The sequence below is a fragment of the Delphinus delphis genome, chromosome X (genome assembly GCF_949987515.2).
Source record: "Delphinus delphis chromosome X, mDelDel1.2, whole genome shotgun sequence".
NCBI classification, from domain to species: domain Eukaryota; kingdom Metazoa; phylum Chordata; class Mammalia; order Artiodactyla; family Delphinidae; genus Delphinus; species Delphinus delphis.
In genome coordinates, this window is record NC_082704.1 from 92,049,895 (window position 1) to 92,062,976 (window position 13,082).

At 41.1% G+C, this 13,082-nt stretch overlaps 1 protein-coding gene across 1 annotated transcript in view; it reads left to right on the forward strand.

The window, feature by feature from the left end:
- Nucleotides 1-11,070, forward strand: part of MED14 (mediator complex subunit 14) — a 74,974-nt gene extending 63,904 nt beyond the window's left edge. Inside the window, exons 29-31 of the mRNA XM_060002155.2 lie at nucleotides 5,432-5,557; nucleotides 5,970-6,162; nucleotides 8,769-11,070. Coding sequence (XP_059858138.1) covers nucleotides 5,432-5,557; nucleotides 5,970-6,162; nucleotides 8,769-8,842 — 393 coding nt within the window. The 3' untranslated portion in view covers nucleotides 8,843-11,070. The remainder of the gene's footprint in view (nucleotides 1-5,431; nucleotides 5,558-5,969; nucleotides 6,163-8,768) is intronic.
- The last annotated feature ends 2,012 nt before the right edge of the window (nucleotides 11,071-13,082 follow it).

Sequence of the window (13,082 nt, forward strand, 5' to 3'; positions counted from 1 at the left end):
AAATTTTTTGTTCTAGTTCTGTGAAAAATGCCAGTGGTAGTTTGATAGGGATTGCATTGAATCTGTAGATTGCTTTGGGGAGTAGAGTCATTTTCACAATGTTGATCCTTCCAATCCAAGAACATGGTATATCTCTCCATCTATTTGTATCATCTTTAATTTCTTTCATCAGTGTCTTATAATTTTCTGCATACAGGTCTTTTTTTCTTGATGAGTCTGGCTAATGGTTTATCAATTTTGTTTATCTTCTCAAAGAACCAGCTTTTAGTTTTATTGATCTTTGCTATCATTTCCTTCATTTCTTTTTCATTTATTTCTGATCTCCTCTTTATGATTTCTTTCCTTCTGCTAACTTTGGGGGTTTTTGTTCTTCTTTCTCTAATTGCTTTCGGTTCAAGGTTAGGTTGTTTATTCGAGATGTTTCCTGTTTCTTAAGGTAGGATTGTATTGCTATAAACTTCCCTCTTAGAACTGCTTTTGCTGCATCCCATAGGTTTTGGGTCATCGTGTCTCCATTGTCATTTGTTTCTAGGTATTTTTTGATTTCCTCTTTGACTCCTTCAGTGATCACTTCGTTATCAAGTAGTGTATTGTTTAGCTTCCATGTGTTTGTATTTTTTACACATCTTTTCCTGTAATTGATATCTAGTCTCATAGCGTTGTGGTCAGAAAAGATACTTGGTACAATTTCAATTTTCTTAAATGTACCAAGGCTTGATTTGTGACCCAAGATATGATCTATCCTGGAGAATGTTCCATGAGCACCTGAGAAAAATGTGTATTCTGTTGTTTTTGGATGGAATGTCCTATAAACATCAATTAAGTCCATTTTGTTTAATGTATCATTTAAAGCTTGTGTTTCCTTATTTATTTTCATTTTGGATGATCTGTCCATTGGTGAAAGTGGGGTGTTAAAAGTCCCCTACTATGAATGTGTTACTGTCGATTTCCCCTTTTATGGCTGTTAGTATTGGCCTTATGTATTGAGGTGCTCCTATGTTGGGTGCATAAATATTTACAATTGTTATATCTTCTTCTTGGATCGATCCCTTGATCATTATGTAGTGTCCGTCTTTGTTTCTTCTAATAGTCCTTATTTTAAAGTCTATTTTGTCTGATATGAGAATTGCTACTCCAGCTTTCTTTCGGTTTCCATTTGCATGGAATATCTTTTTCCATCCCCTCACTTTCAGTCTGTATGTGTCTCTAGGTCTGAAGTGGGTCTCTTGTAGACAGCATATATATGGGTCTTGTTTTTGTATCCATTCAGCCAGTCTGTGTCTTTTGGTGGGAGCATTTAGTCCATTTACATTTAAGGTAATTATCGGTATGTATGCTCCTATTTCCATTTTCTTAATTGCTTTCGGTTTGTTATTATAGGTCTTTTCCTTCTCTTGTGTTTCTTGCCTAGGGAAGATCCTTTAGCATTTGTTGTAAAGCTGGTTTGGTGGTGCTGAACTCTCTCAGCTTTTGCTTGTCTGTAAAGGTTTTAATTTCTCCATCAAATCTGAATGAGATCCTTGCTGGGTAGAGTAATCTTGGTTGCAGGTTTTTCTCCTTCATCACTTTAAATATGTCCTGCCAGTCCCTTCTGGCTTGCAGAGTTTCTGCTGAAAGATCAGCTGTTAACCTGATGGGGATTCCCTTGTGTGTTATTTGTTGTTTTTCCCTTGCTGCTTTTAATATGTTTTCTTTGTATTTAATTTTTGACAGTTTGATTAATAGGTGTCTTGGCGTATTTCTCCTTATATTTATCCTGTATGGGACTCTCTGTGCTTCCTGAACTTGATTGACTATTTCCTTTCCCATATTAGGGAAGTTTTCAACTATAATCTCTTCAGATATTTTCTCAGTCCCTTTCTTTTTCTCTTCTTCTGGAACCCCTATAATTCGAATGTTGGTGCGTTTAAAGTTGTCCCAGAGGTCTCTGAGACTGTCCTCAGTTCTTTTCATTCTTTTTTCTTTATTCTGCTCTGCAGTAGTTATTTCCACTACTTTATCTTCCAGGTCACTTATCCGTTCTTCTGCCTCAGTTATTCTGCTATTGATCCCATCTAGAGTATTTTTAATTTCATTTATTGTGTTGTTCATCATTGCTTGTTTCATCTTTAGTTCTTCTAGGTCCTTGTTAAATGTTTCTTGCATTTTGTCCATTCTATTTCCAAGATTTTGGATCATCTTTACTATCATTATTCTGAATTCTTTTTCAGGTAGACTGCCTATTTCCTCTTCATTTGTTAGGTCTGGTGGGTTTTATCTTGCTCCTTCATCTGCTGTGTGTTGTTCTGTCTTCTCATTTTGCTTAGCTTACTGTGTTTGGGGTCTCCTTTTTGCAGGCTGCAGGTTCGTAGTTCCCGTTGTTTTTGGTGTCTGTCCCCAGTGGCTAAAGTTGGTTCAGTGGGTTGTGTAGGCTTCCTGGTGGAGGGGACTAGTGCCTGTGTTCTGGTGGATGAGGCTGGATCTTGTCTTTCTGGTGGGCAGGTCCACGTCTGGTGGTGTGTTTTGGGGTGTCTGTGGGCTTATTATGATTGTAGGCAGCCTCTCTGCTAATGGGTGGGGTTGTGTTCCTGTCTTGCTAGTTGTTTGGCATGGGGTGTCCAGCACTGTAGCTTGCTGGTCGTTGAGTGAGGCTGTGTGTTGGTGTTGAGATGGAGATCTCTGGGAGATTTTCGTCATTTGATATTACGTGGAGCTGGGAGGTCTCTTGCGGACCAGTGTCCTGAAGTTGTCTCTTCCACGTCAGAGGCACAGCGCTGACTCCTGCCTGCAGCACCAAGAGCCTTTCATCCACATGGCTCAGAATAAAATGGAGAAAAAGTAGAAAGGAAGAAATGAAGAAAGAAAGAGGATAAAATAAAATAATATAAAATAAAATAAAGTTATTAAAATAAAAAATAATTAAGAAATTTTTTTTTAAGTAAAACAATAAAAGTAAATACGGACGCACAGAACCTTAGGACAAATGGTGAAAGCAAAGCTATACAGACAGGGCTTCCCTGGTGGCGCAGTGGTTGAGAGTCCGCCTGCTGATGTAGGGGACACAGGTTCATGCCCCGGTCTGGGAAGATCCCACATGCCGTGGAGCGGTTGGGCCCGTGACCCATGGCCGCTGAGCCTGCGCGTCCGGAGCCTGTGCTCCACAAAGGGAAAGCCCACAACAGTGAGAGGCCCGCGTACCGCAAAAAAAAAAAGCCAAAATCTCACATAGAAGCATACACATACACACTCACCAAAAGAGGAAAAGGGGAAAAAATAGTAAATCTTGCTCTCCACGTCCATCTCCTGAATTTGGGATGATTCATTGTCTATTCATGTATTCCACAGATGCAGGGTACATCAAGTTGATTGTGGAGATTTAATCCGCTGCTCCTGAGGCTGCAGGGAGGGATTTCCCTTTCTCTTCTTTGTTCGCACAGCTCCCAGGGGCTCAGCTTTGGATCTGGCCCCGCCTCTGCGTGTAGGTCGCCGGAGGGCGTCTGTTCTTCCCTCAGATAGGACGAGGTTAAAGGAGCAGCTGATTCAGGGGCTGTGGCTCACTCAGGCGGGGGGGGGGGGGGGGGGGGGGCGCGGGAAGGGGTACAGATGCCGGGCGAGCCTTCGGCAGCAGAGGCCCGCGTGACGTTGCACCAGCCTGAGGCGCGGCGTGCGTTCTCCCGGGGGAAGTTGTCCCTGGATCACGGGACCCTGGCAGTGGCGGGCTGCACTGGCTCCCCAGAAGGCGGTTGTGGAGAGTGACGTGTGCTCGCACACAGGCTTCTTGGTGGAGGCAGCAGCGGCCTTAGCGTCTCATGCCCGTTTCCGGGGTCCGCGCTGATCACTGCGGCTCACGCCCGTCTCTGAAGCTCCTTTAAGCAGCGCTCTTAATCCCCTCTCCTCGCGCACCAGGAAACAAAGAGGGAAGAAAAAGTCTCTTGCCTCTTGGGCAGCTCTAGGCTTTTCCCCCGGACTCCCTCCCGGCCAGCCAGCCGTGGCGCACTAGCCCCCTTCAGGCTGTGTTCACGCAGCCAATCCCAGCCCTCTACCTGCGCACCTACCGAAACCCGAGCCTCAGCTCCCAGCCCCGCCCACCCCAGCGGGTGAGCAGACAAGCCTCTCGGGCTGATGATTGATTGCCGGTCGGCACCAATCCTCTGTGTGGGAATCTTCCCGCTTTGCCCTCCGCACCCCTGTGGCTGCGCTCTCTTCCGCCGCACTGAAGCTCCCCCCCCTTCCGCCACCCGCAGTCTCCGCCCGCGAAGGGGCTTCCTAGTGTGTGGAAACCCTTCCTCCTTCACAGCTCCCTCCCACTGGTGCGGGTCCCATCCCTGTTCTTTTGTCTCTCTTTATTCTTTTCTCTTTTGCCCTACCCAGGTACGTGGGGAGTTTCTTGCCTTTTGGGAGGTCTGAGGTCTTCTGCCAGCGTTCAGTAGGTGTTCTGTAGGAGTTGTTCCACGTGTAGATGTATTTCTGATGTATCTGTGGGGAGGAAGGTGATCTCCGCGTCTTACTCTTCTGCCATCTTCCCCCTCTCTCCCTCTGGGGAGGTTTTTAAATGCCTCTTCTTTCCTATGAAAGTATACAGTTATATAGCTGGAATCCAGATGGCAGCTAATTTTATTTTTCCAGTCTTGCAGTAGGCCTTTCATTTTAATGTTTCTAGCATTGCTTTGGGTAATTCCAAATACCTCATTCCTTTTTTCAGTTGGTGTTTTATTATTAATATTGGGACGGCAGTGTTCTTTTGCTAGTAGTGTCAGCATTTGGCTTCTGCTCTGATAGGCTATAGGAAACATTATTTATGTTAAAAAAAATCCATTTGAGTTTTTAAAGGAGTAAATATTTATGTCACTAAAAAAGCTCCAGTAGATATAGTTTAAAATTATTAATGCAGTTTGTTTTAGGGAAGTAGTTGGAAATGAGACTGAGAAGTCTAGATTGGCACCAGTTAAGCGCCTTGAATGCCAGTGTTGGTCCTTGGGGGGTGAGGGGGGCAGCATGGATCACTGCATGTCACTGAGCATTTGTCAGCTAGATTAGAACCATGCGCTAGGACATTTGTCTGGCAGTGGTGTAAGGACGGATTGGGAGAGGCAGCCAATGGAAGGGACCATTAGGGGGGCCACGGGAGAAGTAACGGAGCCCTGAGCTCAGTGGCATCAGTGAAAATAGAGAGGAGGGAACAGATGTCAGAGACACCGAGGAAGGAGAACCCGTAGGCCTTGGGAATTAATGAAGTGGGAGGGAAGGAAGGTGAACATATCATGAATCCAGAGCTGACTCTTCAGTTAGGACCTTCATGTGTATATTTCCTTTGAGAATAGGCAGGTTATCAACTTTATGATCTACTGATAATTGAGTATAAAATTCCCTCTAACCTTTCAGGCTCCTACACTAGAATATAATTTTAAATGTTCATATGACTTTATCATAATTTTTTTTCTTTTCAAAACAGTTTCCTGACCAGGCAACACAGCTAAAATGGAACGTTCAGTTTTGCCTGACGATCCCTCCCAGTGCACCGCCAATTGCACCTCCTGGGACACCTGCTGTGGTGCTGAAATCCAAAATGCTATTTTTTGTAAGTACCACCTGGCGTGCACGTGTTTGTGTGTGTATGTGTGTGTGTGTATATGGGTGCAGGTGCGCAGAGCTTCTGAGGGAGACTCCATTTGAGGATAACAGAGCATCTTTTGGGTACCTACAGAAATTACCTGTTGCTGCCAAATATAGGCCCAGATCCCTTAATTGTCAGACCTCACATAACCTTGGTTCCTTTAGTAAGGAATATATTGAACTAGGTAATTGTGTGACACAGTTGCATCTTAATCATAATATTTAGTTGTTTGTCACTTTTCTTGTTCTATTTAATTTTCTTTTACTTGTATCTTAATCTGACAGTAGAGTAAATGATAGTACTTTTGATACATTTACATAAATATTTTGTTTTCTTACTGTGTTTTTATTCTCTTTTGTTTGTGTTGTGTCCACAGCTTCAGCTAACTCAGAAAACATCGGTCCCTCCCCAAGAACCTGTTAGTATTATAGTTCCAATCATTTATGACATGGCTTCAGGTACCACCCAGCAGGCAGACATTCCCAGACAGCAGAACTCTTCTGTTGCTGCTCCCATGATGGTCAGCAACATTCTGAAGAGGTTTGCAGAGATGAACCCACCACGACAAGGTACATGACAAGTAGATGATATTTTATTGCATATATGTTATAAACGTTCTTTTGAGAGATCCCCCTTCTCCCCTCTGCTCCCTCCTTACCCACCTTGCCCCCCAGTCCTAGTAGTAGAGCTCTGGTTGCTGTGGCCCTCTTAATGTCTGCCTGTCGCTTTCTTCCTTTCTCACTGGTTCTTCAGTTTTGTCCATGTCTCTGCTGCCTGGACTTTATTTTTGTTAGTGATTTACTATTGGGACTGACCCAGTTGCTAATGCCAGAAGCTTGTATTTATAGCACACGTTGCCACAAAGCCCTAGGTTAGGATGATAGAATTTTCCATGGCTGTGAATTCCTGCCCCACCATCGATACCTGCCACTCTGTACATCACCAAGTTGAAATGCATGTTGGTTTCTCCTATTTCATGGTTCAGTCATGAATAGAATAATATCACTCAAACTTCTGTATCTTCTAAATGTTTTGTGAAGAATAAAAGCTGATACAAATGGCATCACTGCTCCTTGGGCTTCTTATATAAGTGTTAGGCGGGTGCAAGTGAACCTTTTCACCAAGTGCACAATGAAGCTCTCAAACTGAACATTTTCGAAGAGACCAGAATGATTCTGGTAGATAAACAAGGTCCCTTCAATACCGGAGTAGCCTATGCTTAACACGGAACTTCTGGCAGTGCTAAATTTTTTACTATAAAACATAAAGCTCAGCAAAGAGAACTTCTCTTCCATTCTGCTTATGTCTAACGTTAAGGAAATTAAATTAAAATTTGCTTATTTCTAATATTAAGGAAGTCCTCTGTATCTTTCTGTTTAGAATAGTATGATAACAGAATTAATTTTTTAAATGAGGGAAAGTTGTTCTCTGAAACATTTTTTAGGTACCACAGTGTCAAAATTTTACTAGACACAGGAATCATGGGAGAAATTATATTTTCAGCTGTTTGTTGCCCCATATTGTATACATAGACAAGTTCTCACCTACATATAGTTTATAAGGAACACACTGGGCAGTAGAGAAGGGTGTGCTTCTTTTGTTGTAATGCTTCTTCCACTTCTTATAATTTTCTGCTTTCATCCTTTGACTTCTCTTCTTTCAGCTCAGAATAGGTCCTTCAGAATCAAAGTTTAAAGCTATCAGCATTTTCCAAGTAGCAGTTCAGTGTAACTTTGATAATAAACACCATTCCTTCGCAAGCAGATGACTATCATTATTATGTCTCATGGAATTTAAAATTTAAAGGAAAGAATGTTTGATCCTGTTGGGATCGAGCAAGTTTTTCTCCCTATCAATAACGAAAATGTGTTTTTTAAAAAATAAAAAGTTGTAACTTCTTTTATTTAAGAAATTGTTGCGATATTTTGGAAGTATATTTCTTTTTTTCCTTTATTTGACCTTAGACTGGTTAAACCTTTGGATTTTTCTTTCTGTACCTTAATTTTCCAGTAGTTGGAGAGAAGGTTGCAGTGACTTGCGCAGGATCACTGCACATCCTGCCCTTTGCCGGAAGGCCATTATTCAATTGAGGTCTTCACTTCCTTCGCTCTCAGCCACTGTAGCGTTAGGCCATGCTCTAGGGAAAGGACCCGGTTTGGGGTTTCTAATATTTACAACTGGTTTTGGTTTATTGTATTGAAATATTTGAGATACGTGTGTGTGTGTGTGTGTGTGTGTGTGTGTGTGTATGTATGTACACATACACACACACACACACAATAAGTAAGAGGCAGGGTATTTCGTTCTTTGAGCAAAGGGGAAATTGAGAGGATGAATCATTAACCTCCCCCAACCACCCCCCCATACACACGCACACAAACGAATCTTGTTTTGGGATTGTTGGTGTGCTGTACTTTAGCCACCCCTCCCCTCCTCCCAAACTCATCACTTCCTCCCCGGTGAAGGAGAAATCATTCTATTTTTGTATTAATTGATTTTAACGTTGAACTCCAGAAGTTGATCAATTCCTGGAAATTTGAGGGAGACTCCAATAGGTGTCATAGACCTGCACTGTCCAGTATAACTGCCACTCTTCACATGTGGCTATTTAAATTTATTTAAAATCAAATAAAATGTAAAATTCAGTTCCTCAGTCACACTGGCTATATTACAAGTATTCAGTAGCCACAGCACACATATAGAATATTTCTGTCATCACAGAAGGTTCTATTAGTGCTGTCGTAGACATTTTTATCTGGCCTTTAATGCAACATCAGAAGGACACGATTGATGTTGTTAACTAATATATAAATATAAAATTAGATCTTGCATTAGATTCAAGAAAAGGTCGTCAGGAGCCTTGAAGTCCGACTTCAAAGTCTTATCCAATGCTCCAGTGTTTCTGTAGAGAAACTCTAGGCATATTGTCTTAAATTCAGATCTAACTGGGAGTTGCCCAAAATGTCTTCATGATGAAAAAAACAAAACCCAAACCAAGTATCATCTGATACTTAACGCTTAATCCCCTATAATCCGTGCAGTTAAAATCTAGTCTTTTGTTTTGGTCTTTAAAGTTCTTGCTAATCTTAGACTTAATTACCCCTACCCCCACCGGTGTGTTAACATCATCTTTCCTGTATTGCGAATAGCTAATGACCATTTTTCTCTGTTGCAGGTGAATGCACAATATTTGCCGCTGTTCGTGATTTAATGGCTAATCTTACACTGCCCCCTGGTGGGCGTCCATAGATACTATTGTTTTTAAACCAGGAAGGCTGACAAAAGAGACAAAACAACAAAAAAAAAAATCTGAATTCAGCCTTCAGTTTAAAAAAGCAAAAGGACTTTTTTGACTTTAAGAGCTGAATATTCTAAAGTGGCAAAAATTTTCAGGGTGCACTTCTTTCATCAAAAAGACCATCAATCTTTTGTATAGTGAACTTGTATAGTGTGTTTAAATGGGACACATTTCAAATTAGGTAATACGTCAGTGTCCGCTTGCCAGTAATAGATTTAATATTCTGTTTTATACTATAAAATTATGGAAATGCCAAATTTGTTTATTTAATTGTTTTCTTATGTTTTGGGTGTAATAGTCCTTTTTTGGGTTTTGTTTTTTAAGGCAGGTCTGTCATTTTTGAATACTGTAAAACTGTGATAAACTTTATATTGAAGCTGTATTTTAATATGACCGCTTTGAATCCTTACATGAAAATGTTCTGGGAGTTGTTATAAACACATCCCAAAGAAGCAATATTTAATAAAACTAGGTTAAAACAGTGACCCCTCACTTGTGTGTATATCAGCTCTGTAGACTTCTCAGGGCCTCCCTTCATCTTTAACCTGGTGGGGCCAGTAATTAATTTCTAATAATACATGTCTGAAATTTGACCAAAATATCTTCGTTTCAAGGTTAATTTATTTTCCTTAAACATTCCTAATTTGACTGGTGGTTAACATTTAGGACCTTGGTTGTCTTTCAGTGTAGGATTTGGGTAAAAAAGAAAGAACCCAATCTTTGAGAACAAACAGTAAGTAGTTCATATTGATCAAGGATCCCAAATACTGCAGTCATTCTCTGTTGAGGATGTGGGAACTTTTCTGTTAGGCAAATTTAGTTTACAGGATACTTCTGCATATAGCATTAATTAGGAAACCAAGAACTTGAATGCTCTACCCTTGCATGAAATTTCTGTGACGTTTCTTTATCTTGATTAACTTCTCCCCCTTGCCTTCCCCACCAGAATTGGGGTGGTTCTAAACAATCCCAATTTAATTTATTGTCAACAAAATGATGAAATGTTTTACCTGGAAGAAGCCTGGTGCAGTGCACTCACTTGGAAGAATCCAAGACCCAGGGTCTGTCCAGGGTCAAATGGAGTTTCTGTTACACATCTCAGCAGAGTTTCTGTTCGGAGCACTGTGCTGTCTCTCCCAGTCCGTCGGGAACTTTTTTAAGCTTCAAAGAACATGATCCAAAGCAAAGGTCTTCTGGAGACTTGATGTTATTTGGGAAAGTTTTTTAAATGGTAATACCATGCTGAGCTATCTGATCACTGTTATACTTGTTCTCCATGAAATTTTAGATGCTTTATCTAATTCTACTTTAAGATGATTTAATTGAGCTTCTGTGACTATCAACTGCCAAATTCTAGTTTCAAGCATCTCATTGCAGTTAATATCTGTTCTCAACTTTGCTTGATTCTCCATTCATTTCTGGTCGGAACTGAGGCCTTCTTTGCCTTTCTTCTATGTCTTATTTCTGCCTTCATCTCCTGCTTCTCACCCAACTCTGCCACTATGCAGAAGCAGGTGACTAAACTTTTATCCTTCCCTTAACTTACCTTTTGTCCTTCTGTTTTTGGTTCACCTTACAATGGTAATCACATCAGTTTGGCAGTCTGAGATGTCTTTTATCAAGGGTCAGCCCTTTCCTATTTGGAGCTGAATCCTTTCTTTCATGTAGAAATCTACATGTATATACAAGAAATGTATTTTTATCGGCAGGATAATATTGTCTCAAATAATTTTATTAATAGAGTTAAATTTTCAGGCATTTTCCCTTTTAATTGTGGTTTTGAAATATTAATTGCATTTTTAAACATGATACAGTCAGTGGATACTTTGTTCCTTATTATAAGTCATCTCTGAATGCATTGTGCAAATCAAAAGATAGAATTCAGTGAACAGAATTTGCTTTTGATGCTTATGAAGAGAAAACCCATGGATGTGAATTTTGATATCACGCTTGATACTTGGAATTGATGCATACTTTATTACAGCTTGAAAACACTGAGCATTTGAATCTTAGATTTCATCACAAACTATGTCTTTTGCCTCTTCTGTTAACCGAGTTCAATCGAAGGGACTGTATGCCCATAGGGATTTTGCCTAATAGGTGGTTTGGGTCTGTAGTGTATTTCAATGTGACTTTAGAAATTTCAGTAATAAATAAAATTCATACAAGTTTCAGAGAACTACCAACTCTCTAGTTAATTTTCATGAAGATGTTTTGGGTAGTAGTCTGGTTTATTATTAGCTTAACCTTGAAGAAATTGGTCCTGATTTGCCGCATTCTTTTTTCCATCTGCTGAAATGAGGACTCCGCACTTCCAATGCAGGGAGCCGCGGGTTCAATCCCTGGTCGGGGAACTAAGATCCCACGTGCCGCGGCACGGCCAAAAGATAAAAAAAACAGAATGTATTAGAAGTATTTTCAGAATTAGAGAGGAAGAAAGCGAAAACTTTAACAGAACATATCAAGTTATTAATAACAGGAGCGCTGAACTTTGTTTGAAAACTAACACTGAGTGAGCTAAGTGCAAGCATAAACTAAAATATACATGATTTTAAATTTAAACACCACTAATAACTTTACTATGTTGTAGTTAACACAGTAACCTGTTCAGCGACGAGATACTAAATAGTCTGTTAGTCGTTTTGGGGATCATGGTTAATTTGATAACTTCAAGAAATATAATTTTGCTACTCTAAATCTGGGTCCAATTTCAACATAAAAAAAGATATTCCTGGGGCTTCCCTGGTGGCGCAGTGGTTGAGAGTCCGCCTGCCGGTGCAGGGGATGCGGGTTCGTGCCCCGGTCCTGGGAGATCCCACATGCCGCGGAGCGGCTGGGCCCGTGAGCCATGGCCGCTGGGCCTGCGCGTCCGGAGCCTGTGCTCCACAGCGGGAGAGGCCGCGACAGTGAGAGGCCCGCGTACAGCAAAAAAAAAAGAAGAAAAAAAAAAAGATACTCCTTTCTTTCATGGTTTCTTCCCCAGAAGAAATACCTATTACATTTTACTTTAATCCAGTTTACTATCATCCAAGTGTTCCTGATATAAAATCAATACACAGAAAATGATAAGAGAATTTATACTCAGGGAACTTAAGGGACAGAAAGGAAAGATGTTAATGTATATTTCATTGTTCCCTGTGGAATTTCCTTTTTCATGTGGTTTAATGGGAATGGACAGTTTGTCTAAGGGAATGATTTGAAATTTACTTGGGATGGATTTACTATCGAGGTTTTTAAGAAAAAATTAGCAGAGGCCAGCCAGCATTGTGCTGCAGAATTCCAGGAGGCTATGATCTGCTCACGGTTTTCTATAAATTGCCTCCATTTCCAGGTGGCCAGTGATTTGTTAAAATACTTTGCCCAGGAATGACTGATTGATGAAAGGGCACGTTTAGGTCAATATAAAATAATAGCTAATATTTACTGAGAGCTTACTATTGCCCGGCACTAAGTATTTCAGACTGTATTTAATTGTCACAACAACCCAACAGGGTAGGCCTCCTTTTACCGTGAGTAAACTGAGGCCTGGACAAATGAAGGAATTTGCTGAGATCAAATTAAGATTGCTTAAGATCAAACAGCTAAGAAGCAGCATTTTGAGTCCAAAGCTGACCCTCCTGAACACTGCCACTTTGCTGTGAAACAAAGTCAGGGGAAGGCTTCAATGTTTAGGCTCTTCCCTCAGGGCCTTTTGACTACACACAATTTTAAAATGTTTTCCAAGCTCAAGCAGCTCACTAAAAGCAACTAAAATTGAGATGACCTCTTGTCATTCGGAGTTGACAAGCCATTGCCTTCTGACCCTCATGGCACTTATTTGGAACTTAGATTACCTTATGCAAGGAGCTCTAATCATCATATAACCAAGAGTACTAAGTCACCTAAGCTCGATGCTTCAAGACCATAGTGGAAGAAGTCCTCATCCCACTCGGGGCGATGCAGCCCTCCAGAATCCGGGTGATGTGTCGTCCTGTTTTGCCTCTGCTAGGTAGCCCAATGGCGGATGTCTCTGAGCTTTGTGTCACCTTGGCACACCGCAGGCGCTTAACAGGTGCGCGGTGCAGACAGCCAACGGTCAAATTTCACTAATGTCCAGATAGGCTACAGCCAACCTGCGGGCTTCGGATCCGGTTAAGTAAACTTTCTAGAATTGTATAACACAAGGAACGTAAGTAATTCAATAACTGTCTT